This window comes from Scyliorhinus torazame, chromosome 18, assembly GCF_047496885.1.
Source record: "Scyliorhinus torazame isolate Kashiwa2021f chromosome 18, sScyTor2.1, whole genome shotgun sequence".
NCBI lineage: Eukaryota > Metazoa > Chordata > Chondrichthyes > Carcharhiniformes > Scyliorhinidae > Scyliorhinus > Scyliorhinus torazame.
The window spans coordinates 119,045,096-119,070,715 of record NC_092724.1 but is presented as its reverse complement, the minus strand read 5'-3'; the positions used below and the strand labels follow the sequence as shown (position 1 = coordinate 119,070,715).

Sequence of the window (25,620 nt, the reverse complement as noted above, 5' to 3'; positions counted from 1 at the left end):
CTCCCCCACTCTCCACCCCTCACTCACATTTCCACACCCTACGACCGACACTAACCCGAATCCCCCCCAGGCACCGAACGGTACAGAGTCCGCAGGTAGATGGCAGACAGGCCGCTGAGGAACAGGAACGACCCCAGCCCCGGGGCCAGGCCGCCGCCGTTTCCAGGGTAACCCATCGGAAACCTCGACCTCGTTGCACTTCCTGAAACACAGCATTATGGGGACTGCCAAGCCGACACATTAAAGTTAAAGGGGAGGATTTTAAAGGGGCCTCGTCATGCCAACCGCCCCGCCTGTTGACAACTCAAAATGGCCGCCCGCGCATGCGCGCTGGTCACATTGTTCCATGGAAGGCCGAAGCTAAAGGACAGCCTAAAAAGAGAATCAACCCGAGAAAATTTGCAAACACCGAACCCATCTTCTCAGACTCTTCTCAGGAAAGAGCTGATCCCCTGTCCCGACGCTGGGAGCAGACTTCATGTGGAGTATGTCTGTGAGATTCACGATTATAACATGTACAGACAGACTGCTTGGTTTTCTTACACAAACCTTGCAGACTCAAATAAAAACACAAAAATGCGGGAAAAGGTTTGGCAGCATCTGCGGGGAGCTGCTGAGTTCCACCATTATATTCTGTTTTTATTTCCCAGCACCCTACAGTGTTTTGCTCCTGTTTTAGCATAAGTAAGTAAAGTCGCCATAGTCCCAGTTCACCATAGGCTACTTTCTCCATTGATGGGCGAGACCTGACTGCTGGTGATTAAACCTGAGTATTACCACAAGGGGTAAGGTTGAGAAGGCAGGGCCTTCATGAATAACCTCGGCCAGTATAGCAATTGAACCTGCTAGCCTCACTGTGCATCACAATCCTGCTATCCAGCCAACTGAGCTAACCACAGTATTGATGTCTTCTCCATCGTAATTTAAATGTAGGCTAAAATTGGCAGCAGAAGGAGGCATCCTATTCGTTTTGTCGGAGGCCACTACCATGATTATTCTATCTCAGCTTTCAGAGTCATAGAATCATAGAATTTACAGTGCAGAAAGAGACCATTTGGCCCATTGAGTCTGCACAGGCCCTTGGAAAGAGCATTCCACTTAAACCCACACTTCCACCCTATCCCTGTAACCCAGTGACCCCACCTACCCTTTTTGGACACGAAGGGCAATTTAGCATGGCCAATCCACCTAACCTGCACATCTTTGGACTGTGGGAAGCCATGTCCAGTAAGAACCATCTCCCAATGACATTCAACAGAATTACCATCACTGAGTCCCCCTTCGACAACATCCTGCGGATTACCATTGACCAGAAACTGGACTGGACCAGCCATATAAATACTGTGCCTACAAGAGCAGGTCTGAGGCTGGGAATTCTGCAGTGAGTAACTCACCTCCTGACTCCCCAAAACCTATCCATCAATGCAAGGCACAAATCAGGAGTGTGCTGAAATATTCTCCACTTGCCTGGATGAGTGCAGCTCCAACAACACTCAAAAAACTCAACACCAGCAAGACAAAGAAGCCCACATGATTGGCATCCCATGCACCTCCTTCAGCATTAATTCCTTTTACCACCAGTACAGTGGCAGCAGTGTACCATCTACAAGATTCAGCAACTCACCAAGCTTCCTTTGATGGCACTTTCCTAATCTGGGACCTTTACAACCTAAAAAGACTAAGGGAAGCAGACACACAGGAGCACGATCCGCATGTTCTCCTCACAGACACACGCCATCCTAACTTAGAAATATATTGCTGTTTCCTCACCGCTGCTGAATCAAAACCCTGGAACTATCTAACAGCACTAGGAGAGTTTCTGCACCTAATTGACTACAGTTCAAGAAGGCAGCAATTAGGGATGACTTACGCAGCATCTTTTCCATTGGTAAATTTAGATGCAAAGTATTCAGTTAATACTTCACCTGTGCCCCCTACCTTTATACATAAATCCTCTTTCTGGTCCCTAATTGGCTCTAATCCTCCTTTACCATCCTTTTACTATTTATATTACTACAAAACGACTTTTGGATTCTCGTTTATGTTAGCTGCCAGTCGCTTTTCATACTTTCTCTATTCTTTTCATTTGATTTTTCAATTCCCCTCTGAACCATCAATATTCAGCCTGGCTATCAGTTGCATTATCCACCAAAGCAAACTTTTTCTTCTTTCTCTCTCTTGTCATCCAGGGAGCTCTAGGTTCGTTTGCCCTCCTTCTTCAAGGGACCCGAATTATCTTTTCTTTAAACACACTTTGCATCATGGTAGCACAGTGGCTTCACAGCACCAGGGTCCCAGGTTTGATTCCCCGCTGGGTCACTGTTTGTCCGGAGTCTGCACGTTCTCCCCGTGTCTGTGTGGGTTTCCTCCGGGTGCTCCGGTTTCCTCCCACAGTCCAAAGACGTGCAGGTTAAGTGGATTGGCCATGCTAAATTGCCCTTAGTGTCCAAAAAGGTTAGGAACGGTTATTTATTGTGTTACGGGGATAGTGTGGAAGGGAGGGCTTAAGTGGGTTGGTGCAGACTCGACGGGCCGAATGGCCTCCTGCACTGTATGTTCAATTTTAATAATAATAGCTTATTGTCACAAGTAAGCTTCAATTAAGTTATTGTGAAAAGCCCCTGGTCGCCACATTCCGGCACCTGTTTGGCGAGGCTGGTACGGGAATTGAACCCACGCTGATGGTCTTGTTCTGCATTTCAAACCAGCTGTTTAGCCCACTCTGCTAAACCAGTCCCTGCAATGACAAGCCTTGCCTCTATTTGATTTGGGCCAGTTCTATTCTTACCCTATTGAAGTTGGTTCCCCCCCCCCCCCCCAAGTTAATTATTCTTACTCTGGATTGTTTATTTTCTGTTTCCAATCGCCAGTTCAAACCCTATTTCTTATGTGAACCTTGGCAGAGCCCAGTCTTGACGCTTGCCCCAGTGAATAATACTGACACTATCCCTTTAAGAGCTGGATTAAAGGGGAGGTACGCTGGGGGCGCTGTTTGCCGAAGCCCGCGGCTGCGCGTTGCAAAGGTGTCCCGGCTCCTTTAAGAAGTTTACCTGGCGGCCACACCTGGTGCTGGGATCGGGCGGGGATTCATGCAGAGGTGACTCTGGAGGCAGACAGACAGGTCCGCGCCCGGAGTTCAGGTAAGACTGGCAGAGCTCGGGGAGCCCTGACAACCAGACCCTCCCCTCCCCTGGCCGGGACACCCTGAGGCTGGCGGCCCAGCCCAGGAGAGGGGAGCCCGGCCCGGGAGAAGGGCCCTGGTACGGGAAGAGAAGCCTGGCCTGGGACTCAGTTATACAGCAAGGAGCGGAGAATGAGTCAAACTTATTGCAGCTACCGGGAGATGGCCGCTAGCCTGCTCACCAGACGAGTTACTGTTAACCAGGCCGGTAACCAGGCTACTTGTTGCTCATCAATCTGCTAACAGATAATCCTACTGGGTAATGGTGTAGACCAGATTAGTAATTGCTGATAGTGAGTTTGATAAAAGATAACTTCTTGGGCAATTGAGTGTAAACCAAGTTAGGAACCAGCTGGAATGCATGATAACCATCTTGGTAATGTACTAGTTACCAAATAGTTAACGTTTGCAATCTGACTGTAATCCCAAATCTGTGCCCATCTTTCCCAGAGCGTCATGCTTAAATAGCTCGAAATAGGTTTCAGGCCCTGCCACCATTCTGGAATGGGAATTGAGTGTCACAACCCGTGTGATAAAGATAAATTGTCATATTTTGACCTGTCTGAGCCTTTTTGGTGAAGTTGACCACTTAATTCTGCTCCAGTGCTGCTCTGCTGTCACCCGTGTGGGGGACTGCTCTCTTCTGATTCAATTCTCATCTATCCATTCTCAACCAGTGACGTGTTGGCTTCTCTGCTTCTCTACCCACTCCTGTATTGTTACCTCTGGTGTCCCCAAGGATCTATCCTTGGGCCTCCCTCCTATTTCTCATCTTCATGTTGCTCTTTGCTGGCATCGTCCAAAATCACAGCATCAGTTTCCTCATGTGCGATGGTGATGCTTGGCTCGACCTCCCCACCACCCCTTGACCCCTCCACTGTCTCTTTAAATTATTAGAATGCCCAGTATTGGATGAGCAAAAGCTTTCTGCAATTAATTATTGGGAAGCCAAGCTAGGGAGGGTAATGTATCAAATTTTGCTGATAGGTGGGAATATACATCTGAGGAGTACGCCAGAGAGGCTGCAAAGAGATATAGACAGGTTAAGTGAGTTGGTAACAAGGAGACTTATGGACTATAATATGGGGAAGTGTGAGGTTATCCACATTAGTTGTAAGAATAGAGAACCGTGTCAATATTAATGTTCAAAGGGACTTTGATGTGCTCATGCAGGCAACACTGAAAATTTGCATGCAACTACAACCAGCATTAGGAAAACAAATGGTATGTTAGTCTTTATTGCAAGGGAAATGCAGTACAAGAATGGAAAAGTTTTGCTACAATTGTACGGTAGCATGGGCTGCGCAGTGGTTAGCTTTGCTACCTCACTGTGCCGAGGACCCGGGTTTGATCCCAGCCCCAGGTCGCAGTTCGTGTGGAGTTTGCACCTTCTCCTCGTGTCTGCGTGGGTCTCACCCCCACAATCTAAAAAGATTCAGGGTAGCTGGATTGGCCATGCTAAATTGCCCTTTAATTGGGTACTCTCAATTAGAAAAAAGAACAATAAAAATAATGTTTATTGTCACAAGTAGGCTTACATTAACACTGCAATAAAGTTTACTGTGAAAAGCCCCCTGTCGCCACGTTCCGGCGCCTGTTTGGGTACACAGAGGGAGAATTCAGAATGTCTAATTCACCTAACAGCATGCCTTTTGGGACTGTGGGAGGAAACCGGAGAACCCGGAGGAAACCCACACAGACACAGGGAGAACATGCAGACTCTGCACAGACAGTGACCCAAGCCGGGAATCGAATCTGAGACCCTGGTGCTATAATACAGTGCTACCCACTGTGCTACCGTGCCGCAATTGACAGTTGCTTTGGTGAGACCACATCTGGAAGTCCGTGTCCAATATTGGTCTCCATATTTAAGGAAGGATGCACTTGTATTGGAGGCTATACGGTAAATGTTCAATAAATTAGCCCCTGGGATGAGATGAATGTGCTATAATGAAAGCTGATTGAATTGGATTTGTATTATCTGGTGGTTTAGAAGAATGAGAGATGATCTCATTGAAACATACTAGATTCTGAAGAGATTTGGCAGGATAAACGCAGATCGTGGAATGTAGCCTGCTGCGGTGATGTGCTTGACCGGTTTGTTTAATGGTGTGTAGCTACGCAAGTTTGCAAGCGGTGAAATCCGTTACCTCTGCCAGATGGCTGTAAGGGTGTGTGAAATGTAGTTGAAATGCTTTTTGCCTGAAGGAGATGTGTGACCCAAGAATAAGAGTTGCCCATGGTAGTAGTGCTTACATTTGTTACCACTGTAACTAGTTTGGGTTTGTCTTGTCACTACCAGCACCCCTGGAGGGAGTCAATTGATCCTTTCCTCCATAATTCTGCTGCTAAAGTTGGGTTTGGTGAGCGCACTGTATCGTCTACAGATTTGTAAAACTGTTCATTACCAGATGACAACACCCAGCCACGTGTGATTGAGATATATATTTATATACGCACATGTCCAGGCTTGTACAAAGAGTGGAGAGTCTGAGCGAGAAAGTATGGGTAAGCATCCTGAGCTCATGGAAATGGCTTCAAAGCAGCAATAACGTTTTAAAAAACATATTTCGAGTACCCAATTCTTTTTTACCAATTAAGGGGCAATTTAGTGTGGCCAATTGACCTACCCTGCACATCTTTGGATTGTGGGGGTGAGACCCACGCAGACATGGACAGTGACCCAGGGCCGGGATCAAGCCCAGTTCCTCAGTGCTAACCACTGCGCCACCATGCTGCCCTATAACTTTAAAAAAATATATCTTTATAATATAATTGTAACAGGAAATGTTGGGAAAATGCAGGTCAGGCAGCATCTGTGGAGAGAGAGAGAAAAACAGTTGACGTTTCAGTTTGTGACTTTTCATCAGAATTTGCATTTATATCTACATATGGTGTCTGACGAGGGTTTCAAAAATGGCAAAAGCAATGCAGCTTTCTCAACATTTACATAATTTCTTAGAAATTGCGGATCGTATATCAATATTAAGTTCTTCAATCTTTGAGTTGCGGCAAATGCTTGAAACTGCATTATCAATTTGCTGTTGGTTGCTGGCTATAAATTTGGAGAGATGTCAATGATCCCAGTATCCTTCGTATTGTCAGTTAGAAGTTCATATAGCAACCTGCATTTATTTAACATCTTCCTGAGGAGCTGCATCTAAACAAAGTTGCAACGGAAACTAAGTGCGTGGGTTTGAAAAAGATGAAGGGGCTTCAGGAAGTCCTCGAAAGTGAGGCCTGGTAGCTAAAGGCATGGTTGCCAATGGTGAAGTGAAGATTGCACAAGAGCCTGAAGTTGAGGAATGGAGAGATGGGAGGGGGTGGAAAAGATCAGAGGGCTATAAACACTGGCATCCACCTGGCAATGTGGAAAATTGCCTAGATATGCTCTGTGCATAAAAAGCAGAATAAATCCAACCTGGCAAACTTTGCCCTGTCGGCCCTACAAAGTCCTCCTTACTAACATCTAGGGTCTTGTCAAGGAGCACCCTGACACGGTCATAATCATAGAACTCTCCCTTATAGATAATGTTCCAGACACTAACATCACCATTCCTGTGTGTGTCCTGTCCCACCAGCAGAACGGGCCCAGCAAAGGTAGTGGTGGCACAGTGATATACAGATGGTGTGAAGTTTCCCTGGGGATCCTAAACATCAACTCTGGCCCCTATGAATTCTCATGCCATCAGGTCAGACATGGGCAAGGAAACCTCATGTTGATTACCACGTACCGACCCCAACAGCTGATGAATCGGTACTTTTTTATGTTGGAAACCACTTGGAGGAAGCACCAAGCATTGCAAAGGTGCAGAATGGACTCTGGATGAGATCTCCAGTGTCCATCACCAACAGTGGCTCGGTGACACCAACTACAGACTGAGCTGGCCGAGTCTTCCAGGACATTGCTGCTGGACTGGGCCTGCAGCGGGTGGTGAGGAAACTAATACTTAACCTCGTCTTCACCGATCTATCTGTCACAGATGCATCTGCCCATGACAGTATCGGTAGGAGTGACCAATGCACAGTCGTTTTGGAGAAAAAGATCCGTCTTCACATTTGAGGATACCCTCCAACGAGGGCAGTATGATGGCGTAGTGTTAGCACTGCTACCTCACGGCGCCGAGGACCTGGGTTTGATCCCGACCTCGGGTCACTGTCTGTGGAATTTGCACAATCTTCCCATGTCTGCATGGGCCTCATCCCCACAACCCAAAAAGATGTAAAGGGTAGGTGAATTGGCCACGCCAAATTGCCCCTTAATTGGAAAAAAGAATTGGGTACTCTAAATTTGTTTAAAAAAAGAGGGTACCCTCTATTGTGTTCTGTGACATTACCACTATGCAAAATGGGATAGATTTCAAACGGATCTAGCAACAAAGAATGGGCACCTATGAGGCACTGTGGGCCATCGACAGCAGCAGAATTGTATTCTGCCACAATCTGTACCCTCGTGGCTGAGGATATCCCTCACTCTACCATTACCACCAAGCCAGGGGGTCAACCCTCGTTCAATGAAGAAATCAGGCGAGCATGCCAGGAATAACACCAGGCATACCTAAAACTGAGGTGTCAACCTGGTGAAGCCACAACACAGAACTACCTGCATGCCAAACTATATAACCATCGAGTAATAGACAGAGCTCAGTGATTCCACAGCCAACTGATCAAATCTAAGCTCTGCAGTCCTGCCACACAGTTGTGAATGGTGCTGGATGATGGTGAAGTAACTCACTCGAGGCTGCCCACATATATCCCCAACCTCAATGATGGAAAATAATCTCTCTATAGTGATTGGAGTCATACCTAGCACAAAGGAAGACAATGAAAGTCAACCAGTTCCAGGACATCACTACAGGAGTTCCTCGGGGTAGTGTCCTAGGCCCAGTCATCTTCAGCTGTTTCATTATTGACCTTCCTTCCATCATAAAGTCAGAAGTGGGATGTTTGTTCAGCATCATATACGACTCCTCCGACACCGAAGCAGTCCGTGTCCAAATGCAAAAAGGCCTGAACAATATCCAGGCTTAGGCTGACAAGTGTCAAGTAATAAGGGGCAGCACGGTGGTGCAGTGGTTAGCACTGCTGCCTCACGGCACCAAAGTCCCAGGTTCAAGCCGGGCCCTGGGACACTGTGTCCATGTGAAGTTTGCACATTCTCCCCATATTTGTGTGGGTTTCGCCTCCACAGTCCAAAGATGTGCAGGGTAGGTGGATTGTTCATGCTAAATTGCCCCTTCATCGGGGAAAAAATGAATTTGGTGCTCTAAATTTTATTGAAAAAAAATGTTTTTTCAAGTGTCAAGTAATATTCGTGCCACACAAGCGCCAAAGAATGATCAGCTCCAACTGGAGAAAATCTAACCATCACGCCATGACATTCAATGTCATTACTATCGCTAAATTCCCCACTATCAACGCCCTGGGTATTACCATCGACCAGAAACTGAACTGGACTGGCCATAAAAATACTGTGGCTGCAAGACCAGGTCAGAGACTAGGGAGGCTGCGGCTCGAATGCACCACCTTATCGCCCAAAGCATTTCCACCAGCTACAAGGCACAGCTCTCTCTCTGACAATAAATATGGCCTAGCCAGCGAAATCCACAACCATGAAAACAGATGTGGTGAGGGGCTGAATAAAGCAGTGGAGATTTGTATGAGCTTAAACATGTTAGGTGCAAGATGGAGAAGTTAGCCTGGAGATTATTGGAGAGGTTAAGTCTGGAAGGCGGTTTTGCCAATAGAAAAGAGTGGCAGGCAACACCAGTGGTGAAAGTAGAGAGGTTTTGTGATCATAAGGACACTGGGCCAGAAGCTCATTTAAAAATAATATTTTTATTTATAGACTGCCTTTCACAGCTTCAGGATGTCACTTTGTACTTTTTGCGTGTATGTAATGTCGCAGCCAGTTTGTTCCCAGAAACCTCACTCAAACATCAATGTGATATGACCAGGTAATCTGTTTTATGGGAAATTGATTGAAAGATGACACTGGCGATAACTCCCTCTTTTTTTTTTTTCGAAGTAGTGCCTTTGTCAACCTGAGTCCCTGAACATCTCCTCTAAAAGACAACACCTCCCACAGTGCAGCACCCCCTCGGTATTGGTCTGGAGTGGCGTCCTTTTATTTTTGCTCTAGCCCTGAGTCTTTTGACACAGGCAAGTGTCCTGCCAATTGGCACATCTGCTGCTTTTGTGTTCAGATATGCTTTTGGGTGTGATCTTTCTTCACCTTTTTTAAATTTGTTCTCACTCCCAGTTGTAGCTCTAATTGTCAATAGCCCCCCCCCCCCCCCCCCCCCCCCCCCCCCAAACCACCAACACCGCCATGCAGCTCAAAGAGCTCCTGTGGCAAACCACTTGATGGGTTGTGGTTTTTAAGCATTCAAGCAGGGGCAATATAGACATTTCACCAGCTCACCATACACATTCCTTGAGGTTCAGTTGATATGGGTGTAAATTTCATGTGATGAGAACATCTCGGTACAGGCTTTCAATATGTGAGGGTCAATGAGCCTCTCGCTGTTACTATCTGTAAGCACTGCTTAACAATCCATGTGAAATGCTGGTAACTTGTCATTTAAGGCATGTTTGGACCTGTGCAATATGGTTGGTGAGATATTTGTGACTGACATACTGGTATCGGGAGCTTTGGAAAGTACCTGCTTTAACTCTGGCAATTGATCAACAAGTTATTCTTGAACTGTGCAACATGGAGTTTTAAAACAAAAACTTCTATATTCCAGTAGTTTCACTCGCAAGCCCTATAGAATTGTTTTAAATATATGGTGAGTTCATTACAAGTTGGAAGGGAATTTTTTTTTTTTTTTTGAATGAAGTTACCCCAGAGACCCTGTGTGTGCACCTGTGTGAGCAATGTGCAATTGTTCAGTTTCTGAGATGTATACCTGCAGTTAACTGCTGCACTGAGTCACTGCTATGTCCTTCCATTTGGGACATGAAAAATCCACCTCCTAGACAAACGAGACATCCTAAAGGTATTTTAATTGAAGTTCCCAGGAAGAGGCTGTTTTGTTGCTAAACGTTGTGACGAATTGTCGTGAGGACGTTCGTTTGTTCGGAGGATAGTCTGTGTGAAGGTTGGTTGGATGAGTTTGGTCTAAGATTGCGTCTGTTGGTTAGTAGCCACAATTGGCCTCTGCACCCTTGGATTTGAGGCTTAAATTGGCTCGGGCTTCTGGACTCTGCTGTGTTTGTCAATGTTTGGTGAGAAGAGAATTGCTTGTAGTCCTGTAATGGATACTGGTTCGTGGCGCGGGGTGCAGTCCTGTAAAGGGCATTGGCTCAGTGCAGGATGCTGTCCTGTCAGTTGCCAGATGCTGTTTGACTTGATGTGGTTTCAGTTTTTGTTTTTATTTCGTGTTGACATGATCTGGAATTCATTGCTCTGTTCGGGAGACAGTCCCATAATATCAACAATATGCGTGTGATTGGGTTGTTATTGTGCCAATCAATAATGTTGCTGTGTGTTATTGCCATTTTCTGCACAGGAAATGCATTTCCTGAAGTCTGAATGCCTCTCCGAGCTCGTGAACGACTCATTGAGAAATCAGATGAATCATTAATCTTTTTTTTTTCATCCATGGTGCAGACTGACTTGATTTAAATCTGCAAACTGTTGGCTCTAGCATGACCAGCCTAGGTGTTATTGCCATTTTCTGCACAGGAAATTCATTTCTTTAAAGTCTGAATGCATCCTTAAGCTTGTGAACGGCTCATTGAGGAATCAGGTGAATCATTAACCTTTTGTTTCTCCGTCCACAGTGACCATGGTGCAGACTGACTTGATTTAACTCTACAAACTGATCAACCGTTGGCTCTAAGTGAGTATTTCCCTGTAACTCAATTCTAATCCCAGCTGGCTAATCATTTCATTGCACTGCATTCTTCTACCTGAGTAGGTTATGTTACTATGTTAGGAATTTTCCACTATGCAATCCACAGCTGTTTGAGCTGTTTTCCTGTGCCCAGAACAAAGTTATCCTCACTTGGCAGGATTCTAACAGCAGTGTTGCTCTTTGGTGTGAGAGGGTGGGAAATTGATGGTTGAGGTAGTGATGTATAAGGGGTGAATTTGATGGACCATTTGTCCATTCCTTATTCCAAACTTTGTTCTAGCAGAGGAGTTTAGATTGTGATGGCTGAGAGGGAGATATTACTGGTGTGCTCCCTATTTACTTTGAAGTCAATAACTGTTGTGAGAGAAGGGTAAACTGGTTTTAGTGCGCACCCAATTTTTAGATGAGAGATTAAAGAAAGATCCAAACTTCATGCTGAGCAGACAATACAGGATGCTATGGCACGGTTGGAAGAAAAGCAAGTAGCTTCCCTGGTTTGATCTCGACCAGTACCCCTAAAGATGGGTTAGAACAGGAGAAGGCCATTCAATTTGCCATCATTCATTGAGAAAGGTATTCTACAGGCACTAAAAGGAAAATTGTGATGGATCACAGCCCTGAAAGGATGGTCAGGAGTACTGTACCGTTTGCCCATTTTTAAAAATCCCATAGATTGTTTTGGAAATCCAACAGTTATTGTAATAAAGGTCTTGTATGACTGAAATGGCCCAAAAACATCCAGGACAAGAAGGCTGGGCGCAGAATCTTGTCGACGGAGTCTGAGGTTTCTCGGAGCTCATCGGCAAGTAAACTGGTGGATCAGTTTCTGGTGCTCTGTCCACTCCACTAATGTCCGAGGTGCTTTCTCGTACCTTGGCAAAATAATTTGAAAAACACCAACTAATAGTGTCGGAAGGCTTCAAGAAATGAATTCAAGAGGCCTTGCCGCCCATTCGAGTGGCTCTGAGGCAATCTAATCAGACTGTTGAAGCCCATGAAACCACAGGCAAAGGTATAGAGGTGGCCTTGTCGGACAGCGATCAGATTTCCTCGCTGGAATCTGAACTTTCTTCTGTGATCAAAACAAATTGATCGTTGAGAGCCAAGATGAAAGACCTAGAAATGAAAATGAAATGAAAATTGCTTATTGTCACAAGTAGGCTTCAAATGAAGTTACTGTGAAAAGCCCCTAGTCGCCACATTCCGGCGCCTGTTCGGGGAGGCTGGTACAGGAATCGAACCGTGCTGCTGGCCTGCCTTGGTCTGCTTTAAAAGCCAGCGATTTAGCCCAGTGTGCTAAAGCAGCCTCTGAAAATAAGTCCAACAGGCAAAATATCCAGCTTTTTAAAAATATATTAAAAAAATTTTTTTTTTTTTAAATTTTAGAGTACCCAATTCATTTTTTCCAATTAAGGGGCAATTTAGTGTGCCCAATCCACCTACACTGCACATCTTTAGGTTGTGGGGGTGAAACCCACGCAACACTGGGAGAATGTGCAAACTCCTCACGGACAGTGACCCAGAGCCGGGATCGAACCTGGGACCTCAGCGCCGTGAGGTAGCAGGGCTAACCCACTGTGCTACCGTGCTGTCCTACTTTAAAAAAATATCCTTATTGTCACAAGTAGGCTTTCATTAACACCGCTATGAAGTTACTATGAAAAGCCCCTAGTCGCCACATTCCGGCGCCAGTTCGGGTACATGGGGAGAATTTAGAATGTCCAAATTACCTAACAGCACGTCTTTCGGGACTTGTGGGAGGAAACGGAGCACCCGGAGGAAACCCACACAGACACTGAGAACATGCAGACTCCACACAGCCAGTGACCCAAGCCAGGAATCGAACCTGGCACCCTGGAGCTGCGAAGCAACAATGCTAACCACTGTGCTACCATGCCACCCGATTTATGGGGTTGCGAGAGGGAACGGAGGGCTCAACGCTCACTGCGTATTTCTCTGGCACGTTCGATGAGATGGTGAGTGAGGGTGGATTCATATCCCCACCTGAATTGGATCGAGCCCATCGTACACTTTGGCTGAAGCCTCATTCTGAAGATCCGCCGCCGTGAGGTGATGGTGAGGTTCCACAGATTCAAGGAAAAGGAGAGAAGTTACTGTTAAAATCTCATAGTCGCCACACTCCGGCACCTTTTCGGGTACACAACTCCGGCACCTTTTCAGGTACACAGAGGGAGAATTCAAATGTCCAGCTGCCCTCACCAGCACGTCTTTCGGGAGTTGTCAGAGGAAACCAGAGTGCCTGGAGGGAACCCATGCAGACACTGGGAGAACTTGTTATATTGTTGGGGTTTTGTTTTTGTTTTTTGTTAGTTTTTGTTTAGATTTGGGGTTTTACACTGTGGAATTCTGTTTGTTATGATATATTGTTTCCTTTCGGTGCGCATGGTATATGGGGTTTTGGAATTTTTTTATTTTTTTTTCCTTTGCCAGTTGGGCGCCTCCCTGCTAACTGAAGAGTGAGTCAGGAGCAGTTTTGAAGGGATCAATATAGTAGTTTTTTAGATAATGAGCTTGGAGTTCTTGTCTTGTTTGGCTTGTTAGATGTAGGCTTTAGTAGTTTCTGTTTGCCTCGCTTGCATTTGTACTTGGGTGTGGTTGTATTCAAGGGAGGGGGAGGGTGGACCACCAGTACTGGCTAGTCATACCCTGGAGTTGCTGGCAAGTAGGAAAAAAAGTGATAACACCGTTCGAACTATTGTCGACTGGCAGGGCGGTAAGCCAGTTGCAGTGCTCAAGTGGCGCATTTTATGAATACGGTGAGAAGGCCAGTTGTCTTTGGCTCACCAGCTTAGACAGCAAGTGGCCTACCGGGAGCCACACAGATACAAAATTTGAGGGGTAATGTGGCTTTTGAATCTTTTTACCGTGATCTTTATAGATCTGAATCTTCTGCGGTTGGAGTGGTTATGTCTGACGTTTTGGACAGCCTACCCATCTTGACTGTTGAGAGGAGCAGCAAGTTGGAATCCCCGTTACACCCTGATGCAATCTGGGAAAGCGCCTGGTCCGGCTGGCTTTCTGATTGAATTCTATAAAGATCTTGGAGCAGCTTGTGTCTTTAATACATGTTCAATGATTGGCTACCTGGGATCACTGCCCTCTCCCCTCACTCAGGCCTCTGTACCTCTTAAGAAGCAAAGAGATAAAGACTCGACAGAGTGTGGTTCATACCATCCTATTTCACATTTTAACGCGGACATCAAGTTATTTGCCAAGGTGCTGGCGCTTCAGCTGGAGCCTTGCTCCCAAATATAATCTCTGAGGATCAGACGGACTTAGTGAAGGATCGACAATTGTCGGCCAGCGTACATTGCCTGTTAAATGTTGGCTCTCCCCATATCCCCAATTTTTTTGTTTTATTATTGGGCAGCCAGTATTCAGAAAATATTTTTGTACTTTCGCGATCCCGGATCCGTATGGGGATAAATGGAAGCGCGCTCCTGCATTACCTCTAGTCTTCGTGCAATAGTTACTGCATCATTGCCTTTTCCCCTATTAGATTTTCCTCTAATCCGCGAAATGGGAGGATGAATTGCATTCCATCCTTAATGGTAAGGTGTGGAGTGAGGACCTTCATGGTGTCAGCACCATGTCTTCATGTGCTCAGCTGAGTCTGATTCAGTTGAAGGTTTCGCATCGGGCGCACTTGACCCCTTCCCTGGGGTTGAGGATAAGTGTAAGTGCTGCTCTTGTGGGCCGGGCATATGTTCTAGTCCTATCCCAAGTTGTTAGGCTTCTGGGCTTTTTTTAACACCATGTTGGAGATACTCTGTGATTTGGATCCGTGTCCACTGGTGGCCATTTTCGGGGTGTCCGATTCACCAGTGATACAGTCTGGGGTGAAGGCGAATGGCCTTGTTTGTGGTGAATGGCCAGAGGTGAATTTTGCTTAGTTGGAGGTCTCCCACTCCGCTATGTGCCTCGACTTGGGTGGGTGACCTAATGTCATTTCTGCATTTGGAGAAGGTCAAGTTCTTCATCAGGATGTCTATGCAGAGTTCTACCTAAGATTGCAACCATTTATTTCCTTTTTTTAAAAAAAAGAATTGGTCACCATCAGCTGTTGGGGGTTTAAGTTAATTGGGTGCTTTTTTTTTTCCACAGTAACTTCACTGTCGTGTTAATGTAAGTCTACTTGTAACACTAATAAAGATGATTATTGTATGTTTTTTGCCTTTTTTGCTCTTCTATTGTATTTTTCTGTTTTGTTTACTGTTCTGATTTCTTAAACATACTTTTTTAAAAAATCAACAAGATAAGACAAAAGGAAACGTGGATTTATGAATGAGGAATCATGTTTGATAAGCCCCCTGGATTTTTTCTTTTGAGAGGTATCTAGCAGAATAGATAAGGTAACATCGGTGAGTGTGGTATATTTGGATTTTCAGAAATCTTTTGGATGAAGTTCGAGGTTAGTGTCTAAAATTATTGACGTGGATTGAAAATTGGTTAACATACAGGAAACAAGAAAGTAGAAATAAATGGGTCTTTTTCGGAGTGGCAGACGGTAAGCCTTGGGGCCCCAGCTATTCATAACATACATTACTGTTTTGGATGAGGGGGCCAAATGTAACATTTCCAAATTTTCTGGAGATACAAACTAGGTGGGAATGTGAATGGTGAGGAGAATATTGGAGCTTTGAGATAATTAGGGCCAGTTGAGTGAGTGGGCAAATAAATGGCAGGTGCAGTTTAACGTGGATAAGTGTGCTGTTATCCACTTGGGCAGGAAATGCAGAATGGCAGAGTATTATGGAAATATTGATGTAGAAAGGGACCTGGGTGTCTTTGTACATCAGTCACTGAAAGCAAGTATGGTGGTGCAGCCAGCCATTCGAAAGGCAAATTGTATGTTGGGTTGGGCTTCATTGCAAAGCGGGCTTGTACAGAGCAAAGATGTCTTAGTACAGCTCCACAGGGCTCAGTTAAGATCACATCTGGAGTATTGTGTGCATTTTGGATCTCCTTGCCTCAGAAAGCATACCCTTGCCATCGAGGGAGTACAGCAAAGGTTCACCAGACTCATTCCTGGGATGGCAGGATTGTCGTAATGAGGACAGATTAGGCCTGTATTCACTGGAGTTTAGAACAATGAGAGGGGATTTCATTGAAACATATATAAAATTCTGACCGTGGCTGGATATTCCTCTGGCTGGGGGTCCAGAACCAGGAATCACAGCATCAGACCATGGGGTTGGCCATTTAGGTCTGAGCTGAGGAGAAATGTCTTCACTGAGAGGGTGGTGAACCTGTGGAATTCTCTCCCAATTCTCTTGGCTGTAGAGACCAAGTCACTGAATATATTTAAGGAAATATGTAGAGTTCTAGATACTAAAGTTGTCAGTGGGTATGTGGAGAGAACAGGAGTATGGCATTTGGAAGATCAGCCATGATATTGAATGGCAGATCAGGCTCGAGGGGCTGAATGGCCTACTCTTATTTTTGATATCTCTGTGAATCTGACCATGGGGGTGATGACTGGGTGTGTGCAATATCTGATCATCTAGTAGGAGAAGAGCAATAAAATTAAGTAAGACCCTGTAAGCTCATGCAAGTCCCTTGTCTCCCAGAGTGTAGGAAATTTTGTGGTTGGATAGCATCTGCTACAGATGCACTTTCCTCTCCTGGGGAACTGACTGGTTACTGGGACCCTGATCCACAGGTAACAGTCATGTACTCTCAACTTTCTCCAATGTTGAGAAGCCTTGCGATTCCTGACTGTCCCCATGACCCTGGATATAATGAGGTGACCGTTAATCAATGCAGCTGTATGAGTTCAACGTGCTCTGGCAAATTTCTAAAAGCACTGGACAGGGGAATTTGCAACCTGGGTGGCAACGTTTAGAGTCCTATATTAGTGTGGCCTGTTGTGTTCCTGTTTTATGATTAATGAGATCTATGTGTGTAAATTTAACAGGCTTGCCCAGGCATGATGAGATTTGTTTCTATTTCACAATTCTCGGTCAGCACATCATCTAATTACCTTTTCTAGACTATTCCAGTGATGTCTTTCTATGGTGTCACAGCATAACTATGTCTTGATGATCCACATAGTGCAGTGCTACAGATGTTCTGTGATTGCTGGTATGTGCATGTTTATGTACGAGAATGGGAACGGACTCTAGGGCTGTTTGCAGTGAGCTGGGTTCCTTTTTTACTGCTGATTGGATAGTAAGATTTGAGGAATAAAATGTATGCAGCAAGAATCACAGCAGCACAGTGGTTAGCACTGATGTCTCACAGCACCAGGGACCTGGGTTCAATTCTGGCCTTGGGTCACTATGTGTGGAGTTTGTTTGTCCCCGTATATGCATGGGTTTCCTTCGGGTGCTCCAGTTTCCTCCCACAAGATTACGTGCATTGGCTGTGCTAAATTATCCCTTGGTGTCTAGGATATGCAGTTACATTATGGTGCTACGGAGATTTGGGGGAGGGAGAAAGAGGAGGAGACTGGGTAGGGGTAGAGTGCTCATTCCATGGGTCGGTGCAGACTCCATGGGCCAAATGGCCTCCTGCACTCTAGGATTCTAGGATTCCTCTAGTTGCAGGAAAGATTCTCATATTAACCCTGAAAGTTCCCACTGGAATTGCTGGTTTTGGGGCTAGCCGTGGGACAGCCGATTGTTGTGTTTGCAAAATGAAAACTAAAAGAACAGGGCAACATGGGGACCTATATCTGCTGTTCATACACATAACTACAGCTTTAGACAATGAAAGTTGATCTGATCCAAGGCACTTGAATGATCAAATGGTGGAGCAGACTTGATAGAGCAAATGGCCTAATTCTGCTCCTATATCTTGTGAACGTGCTCTCCAAGCTCAGATGTCTGAAAACGTTCAGCTCTTCAGTCTCCTCTTGGCTGCATTGCTTCAGGAAGCTACCAGAAACATGCCTGCAGGCATCAACATTGGATTCCATTTAGCAAAGCTCTTCAATCTTTCCTGAATGTGTGCCTCCATCAAAGTCACACAGGCACTAATCAGAGTTTCAGTATGCAGATGACTGTGGTCCCTGGCTATGCACAACAAGAAAGACATCCAGATCAGAGCGAACAAATTCTCTAGTCTGCCAAAAACATTTTGTCTCCAATAATTGCTGGCCTAACCAGTGACGCCCACATCCCATGAAGAATAACATTTTTTTTTTAAAAACCCTTATGAAACTTTCAAACTTCTGCCTTGCAGACTGCCTCTCTTGGGAAAACACTGAAGCCAACTGGCCTGTGTGGAGGCAAGTGCTGAAATGAGCTTTGACATGTTTCAAGGACCATCAATGCCAAACTCCCAACATTTGATGTACCTTGAGGAGCCAGAGGTGGTACAGCTGCAGGGGTTCCCAAGCACCAACATGAACTACCAATTGCGTGGACAACCATGCCGTTCCTGCAATGGACTTTTTGAGAGAACCTGCCGAAGATGATTGTTTGCAGCTTGGATGTAACTCCCAACACCACCGAGTCTACTATCATTGTCATAGAATCATATAAGAGGCCATTTGGCCCATTATGCCTGTGTTGGCTTGTATGTGGAATTATCCAATTAATTCCACTCCCTGCTTTTGACATATCGCACAGCTTTATTTATTCATGTTACTAGTGAATCTTGCTAGTGAATCTGCTTCCATTACCTTGTTCAGGTAGTGCATTCCTGATCACAACAAACTTGCTGTGCTTTTTTAAAAAAAAAAAAGGTTTCTTTGTATCATCTGATTCTTTTTTCCAATCACCTTAAATCTGTGTCCTCTGATTACTAAATTTCCCCTGTTAACCTTCTCTGCTCTAAGGAGAACAAACTCTCTCTTTCTTCAGTCAGTCTTTGAAACTGGGTTCCAGAATGTGACCACCCTTTCCAACATGGTCATTTCATCCTATTCTGTCTCTATTGATAAAGCCAAAGATCCCATTTGATTTTGTGACCGGCTTCTCCACTGTTGCAATCTTCAAAGATTTGTGTGCATACACCCACAGGTCCCTGTTCCTTCAGTTCCTTGAAAATTGCACCATTAGGTTATTTTGTCCCTCCTCCTCCTTTCTACCAAAACACATCACTTCAGACTTTTCTGTTAAAATTAATCTGCCATGTGTCTGCCCATTATGCCAGTCTGTTGTTATCATCATTATTTACTGCAATTCCGAGTTTTTATCATCTGCAACTCTAAAATTAGCCCTCTATACCAAATCTTTTTTTAAAAATCATTCATGGGATGTGGGCATCATTGATGAAGCCAAAATTTATTGTCAATCCCACATTGCGCTCCAAGGGTGAGCTGCCGCCTTGAATTGTTGCAGTCCAGGTTGTGTAGGTACAGGATTTGGACCCAGTGACAGTGAATAAACGGTGATGTAGTTCCTAGCCAGGATGATGAGTGACTTGAGGGGAAATTCCAGGTGATGGTGTTCCCATGTGTCTGCTGCCCTTGTCTTTCTCGATGGTTGTGGGTTTGGCAGGTGCTGTCTAAATGGGCCTCGTTGAGTTCCTCCATTGATGCACCGTGGCAGTAGTGTGTGTAGTGATATTGGATTGGATTGGATTTGTTTATTGTCATGTGTACAGTGTTCAGTGAAAAGTATTTTTCTGCGAGCAACTCAACAGATCATTAAGTACATGAGAAGAAAAGGGAATAAAAGAAAATACATAATAGGGCAACACAAGGTATACAATGTAACTACATAAGCACTGGCATCGGATGAAGCATACAGGGTGTAGTGTTAATGAGGTCAGTCCATAAGAGGGTCATTTAGGAGTCTGGTGACAGTGGGGAAGAAGCTGTTTTTGAGTCTGTTCGTGCGTGTTCTCAGACTTCTGTATCTCCTGCCCGATGGAAGAAGTTGGCAGAGTGAGTAAGCCGGGTGGGAGGGATCTTTGATTATGCTGCCCGCTTTCCCCAGGCAGCGGGAGGTGTAGATGGAGTCAATGGATGGGAGGCAGGTTCGTGTGATGGACTGGGCGGTGTTCACGACTCTCTGAAGTTTCTTGCGGTCCTGGGCCGAGCAGTTGCCATACCAGGCTGTGATGCAGCCCGATAGGATGCTTTCTATGGTGCATCTGTAAAAGTTGGTAAGGGTTAATGTGGACATGCCGAATTTCCTTAGTTTCCTGAGGAAGTATAGGTGCTGTTGTGCTTTCTTGGTGGTAGCGTCGATGTGGGTGGACCAGAACAGATTTTTGGAGATGTGCACCCCTAGGAATTTGAAACTGCTAACCATCTCCACCTCGGCCCCGTTGATGCTGACAGGGGTGTGTACAGTACTTTGCTTCCTGAAGTCAATTACCAGCTCTTTAGTTTTGCAGGCATTGAGGGAGAGATTGTTGTCGCTACACCACTCCACTAGGTTCTCTATCTCCCTCCTGTATTCGGACTCGTCGTTATTTGAGATCCGACCCACTATGGTCATACCATCAGTAAACTTGTAGATGGAGTTGGAACCAAGTTTTGCCACGCAGTCGTGTGTGTACAGGGAGTAGAGTAGGGGGCTAAGTACGCAGCCTTGCGGGGTGCCGGTGTTGAGGACTATTATGGAGGAGGTGTTGTTGTTCATTCTTACTGATTGTGGTCTGTTGGTCAGAAAATCGAGGATCCAGTTGCAGAGTGGGGAGCCAAATCCTAGGTTTTGGAGCTTTGATATGAACTTGGCTGGGACACCTAAGTGCACATAGTTATAGGTATGACCTCCAACTAGCTGGTGGTGCCAGACATTCTTCACGTGACCTAAAATACCCACCAGATGGTAGTAGGATGTACGAGATGATAGTTGCAGTTTAGAGTAGTTTTAGTAGAATTCAGAGTTCATATAGTTATTGTCTGTGTAGTTATCTCAGTTATCTTTCCACGTGTTGTGTGTAAATAAATCATCTTTATAGATAAGCAACTGGATATTCTGTGTACCTCATTGCAATGGCCATCTCGCAGAACACAACAGTGTGTACCATCTAAAAGCTGTACTGTAGCAACTTGCCAAGTGTCCTACAACAGCACCTTTCAAACACATGGCCTCTGGGCAAGGGTGTAGGAACACCACGACCTGCAAGTCTGACCCGCTGCTCCACCATCAGACAACATCCTGACTTGGAAATATATTGCTGTTCCTTCATCACTGGAAGTTCCAGGTTTTGCCTCAAAACCAGAACGCTAGGTGTACCAAGCCACATGGGCTGCAGCGGTTCAAGGTGGCTCACCACCATTTCATGAGGGCATTTGAGGATGGGCAGTAAATGCTGCGCTCGCTAGCGATGCCCACATTCCATGAATTAAATTTTGAAAAAATCCCCCAAAACACATGCTGATCAAGACAGTTCTTTTTTTATATATATATATATACACATTTCAGAAATTCTTCCCTCTCTTTTTCCCTTTACACGGTCTATCCCATTCAACAAAGAACAAAGAAATGTACAGCACAGGAACAGGCCCTTCGGCCCTCCAAGCCCGTGCCGACCATGCTGCCTGACTAAACTACAATCTTCTACACTTCCTGGGTCCGTATCCTTCTATTCCCATCCTATTCATATATTTGTCAAGATGCCCCTTAATTGTCCCTATCGTCCCTGCTTCCACTACCTCCTCCGGTAGTGAGTTCCAGGCACCCACTACCCTCCTGTGTAAAAAAACTTGCCTCGTACATCTACTCTAAACCTTGCCCCTCTCACCTTAAGCCTATGCCCCCTAGTAATTGACCCCTCTACCCTGGGGAAAAGCCTCTGACTATCCACTCTGTCTATGCCCCTCATAGTTTTGTAGACCTCTATCAGGTCTCCCCTCAACCTCCTTCGTTCCAGTGAGAACAAACCGAGTTTATTCAACCGCTCCTCATAGCTAATGCCCTCCATACCAGGCACCATTCTGGTAAATCTCTTCTGCACCCTCTCTAAAGCCTCCACATCCTTCTGGTAGTGTGGCGACCAGAATTGAACAGTATACTCCAAGTGTGGCCTAACTAAGGTTCTATACAGCTGCAACATGACTTGCCAATTCTTATACTCAATGCCCCGGCCAATGAAGGCAAGCATGCCGTATGCCTTCTTGACTACCTTCTCCACCTGTGTTGCCCCTTTCAATGACCTGTGGACCTGTACTCCTAGATCTCTTTGACTTTCAATACTCTTGAGGGTTCTACCATTCACTGTATATTCCCTACCTGCATTAGACCTTCCAAAATGCATTACCTCACATTTGTAATGTGAATTCTGTATTAGAATGATTGAAATCCCCCACTAACTCTAGTCTCATTCTTTCATTTTTCTATAATTTATCTACAGACTTTCTATCTCCTCCCAGTCTTTTTGCTGGCCCATATACACTCGGTAATCTAATAGCTCCAGTTTCATACATTGATTCTAACCATAGACTGTCTTTGGCTCCTCAACTTCATCACCTTCCTCCAGTATTATAATTGTTTCTTTGATATTGCTAGCCCTGCTTTTTTTTTTTTACTTCCACATGTTTCTTGAATGCCTTTGTAAACAAAGGGATGTAAGTTCCTGATCCTAACTTTCTTTGAGCCGGGCCTCTGTTATTGTCATTGTATCATTGTCCCATGTGGCATCCCACAAGTTCCCACATGGACTGTTTCACATTTGCTGCCTGACTGATGCCTCCTCTGTCTGAATTCTTTTTGTATTGGCTTTATTCTGGGTGCAGTTTTGTTCTAAATTTTAAGCATAGAGATCAAAAGAGGTTGAATGAATCCTCTTCAATAATCTCCAAAACTGCTCCCTTTTCTTCATTTCACTGAATTTCCTAATCTCAATCCTCCCATTCATCAGCTCCTTCTCCTTGAGTGTTAGCTTTGGCATCTTGCTCCTTTTTTAGACTTTAAAGCAAATACGTTGTCAGTCCAAGAAGCTCCCATCTTTTCATCTCCTGCAAAGTTGCATTTAGTCACCGTTCCGGCATTCATTCTGGCCAGTGAAATGAAGGAAGTCCTGAAGTAGCCAGTGTTGACTTTTTTGGTTTCACTAAAATTTGGTTCTATCTCCACCTCCGCTGTATCAAATTTCCTTTTGTGAATTTTTGTTGGCTGAACATAAAGAATAAAGTAACGTTCCGGGCTGCCCCCAGTGGGTTTGATGTGATGGTGGCTCACCGAGCGCAGCGTTCCCTCCAGCATTGCCCCAGGGCCTCTGGAAACAAAGTGAATCCGTTACCCCCTGCGGCCTGGTGCCCCTGCAGAGCCTCCGGCTCCCAGCGGCCGGGCAGCGGCTCCAGGAGGAGCGCCTGTTTGAATCCTTGGCCTATCCCCCATCCTCTGCATTTTGTTTCTCCTCAATGAATTGCCACCCTGCTACCTGTTGAGTCAGTTGGATCTTCTCCATGTTGTTTCAATTTGAAAGTTACATGAGGGAGCAGATTTACTTTTCTGGGGACAATATGGCTTTTAAATTGTTGAAAACTAGATTTTATTTTGCTCTGGTTTCCTGCAGTCATAGGTGAGGGATGTTGCAGCTTGGAATGGCAGTGTTACCATTTCCAGGATCCTGGAGCAGCATTGAACCCCATCAAGGCAGCTACAGTGTGGGTTGGATACAGACTAAAAGATCATCCAATTATGTCCCATCAAACAATCTGGAGGCAGGAATAGCACAGGTGAGATGTAGAATAAAGAACTCCCTGACAAAGTATTAATCCGAGGGGGTGGTGTGGTTGAGGGATAAAAAGAACAATACAGCACACGAACAGGCCCTTCGGCCCTCCAAGCCTGTGCTGATTACGTGTCCTATCTAGACCAACCGCCTATATCCTTCTATATCCCGAATGTTCATGTGCCTATCCAGATCAGTCTTAAAGGCCGCTAACGTATCTGCCTCACTTGGCAGTGCATTCCAGGCCACCACCATCCTCTGTGATTACCCCCCCCCCCCCCCCCCCCCCCCCCCCAAACCCATCATCTTGAACTTGTGCCCCATGTAATTGTCATTTCCGCCCTGGGAAAAAGCCTCCAACTGTTCATCCTATCTATACCCATCATAAATTTATAAACTTCTATCAGGTCACTCCTCAGCCTCCATCTCTCTAGGGAGAACAATCCCAGTTTATTCACTCTCCTCATAGCTAATACCCTCCATACCAGTCAACATCTTGGTAAAGCTTTTCTGTACTCTCCAAAGCCTCCACATCCTTCTGGTAGTGCGGTGACCAGAATTGGACACAGTACTCCCAATGTGGCCTAACCAACATTCTATATAATTGTAACAATTTTTGAGCTTTTATATTCAACACCCCATCCTATGAAGGCAAGCATGCCATATGATTTCTTTACCACCATTTTCACCTATATATAAGGAGCAGAGGTCCCAGAACTGACTAGTTATAGACCTCCATTTGGAAAAACACCCTTCCACTGCTACCCTATGTCTTCTACAATCATGCCAGTTGTGGATCCATCTAGCTAGTTCACCCCATGACCCCATGTGATCTAATCTTTTGCACCAGCCTGCCATGAGGGACCTTCTCAAATGCTGGATGAGTGTGCTGGTAAACATATTGAGCCAATGAATGGCACAAGCAACATTAAGACATTTTTTGGTAAAGGTTGTTTGAACCTGTGTGGTTGGGGGGTTTCACTGTCCATGTTTATACAAAGCAGGATGAGTGTGATCCCTGTTTTAAAAATGTAACATTGTACCATGTCAGCCTCAAAATTTGAGTGATGTTCATGAGAGCTCCCTGAATGAATGTGTTTGCAGTTTAAACAAACTAGTGATACAGAATCCCAATAAAACTTTTGCCCAATGCTTTTCCCTCTCTTGTACACTTTGTTTATCCAGCATATTTATTGGCAAAGATCCACTGTGGGGGGAAAATACAATAAGTCAATTTGTAATACACTTCAAATTGTAGACCTGTACCCCAGTGTTATGCAGTGACAAGCCTGTACCCACCAGTATTAATCTCAGTATTGTATAGCAACTGACCTGTCCCCAGCAGTACTCCATCCTAATGTCGTACAGGGCTGATCTATTTGGGTTAACCTTTTGCTGCTGAATATTTGTCAGTTGAGGATGGTGGGCGGGGAAGTGAAGCATTCACTTTTTCTGTAACCTGACCCGTTGTGTACTTTGGCAACAGTTTACTTTTCAGAACTGGTTTAGCGAGCTGTACTTGGCCTGTACTGCTGGGGTGGTAGAGTTTCACTTCTTGAAGGCTTGCCTGATTATTTTGCAGCAGTTTAGTGATTCACCCAGGACTTTGATAGCGATATCCTGCCCCATATCTTCTCCTCCTTTGCCCCACCCCATCCACAGCTGATCACAGCCACTAACTATCCTTGCTGCCCTCTATTACCTTTTCATTCGTCATTCTTGATCCACTTGGGAGCATCTGACATCTCTGGCATTGCTGTCCCATCTGTTTATTCCACTCTCCCTCGAGGCTTTCTGTCGTCTCTCTCTTTTTTTTTTTTAACCTGTTGGTGTTCTAGGGTCATCCCTTCCCCTATCACGGCCTGCCTTTCTGTCCGGTGTGCCAAGGTGTTCATCCCTACTATAAACTGAAAACACATCAATCTTTATTTTATTCAGTGGATATAACACTGGAGCATTCTTCCAACCCTGAATAGC

The 25,620-nt window shown here is 45.2% G+C and overlaps 2 protein-coding genes across 6 annotated transcripts in view; one reads left to right on the top strand and one right to left on the bottom strand.

Annotated features, from left to right (window-relative positions):
- Positions 1 to 212, bottom strand: part of tmem260 (transmembrane protein 260) — a 61,235-nt gene extending 61,023 nt beyond the window's left edge. For 2 of the 3 annotated variants that reach the window (XM_072483230.1, XM_072483231.1), the window contains exon 1: positions 56 to 212. In XM_072483230.1, the coding sequence (XP_072339331.1) occupies positions 56 to 176 (121 nt within the window). In that variant the 5' untranslated portion in view covers positions 177 to 212. Of the gene's footprint in view, positions 1 to 27 lie in introns of all 3 variants that reach the window. The other variant, XM_072483232.1, reaches the window with a different exon arrangement.
- Positions 213 to 2,984: 2,772 nt separating this feature from the next.
- The window catches only part of llgl2 (LLGL scribble cell polarity complex component 2), a 150,238-nt gene continuing 127,602 nt past the window's right edge, over positions 2,985 to 25,620 (top strand). For 2 of the 3 annotated variants that reach the window (XM_072483229.1, XM_072483227.1), the window contains exons 1-2: positions 2,985 to 3,140; positions 10,970 to 11,028. The gene's annotated coding sequence lies outside the window, so the exon portion shown is untranslated. Of the gene's footprint in view, positions 3,141 to 10,969; positions 11,029 to 23,484; positions 23,648 to 25,620 lie in introns of all 3 variants that reach the window. The other variant, XM_072483228.1, reaches the window with a different exon arrangement.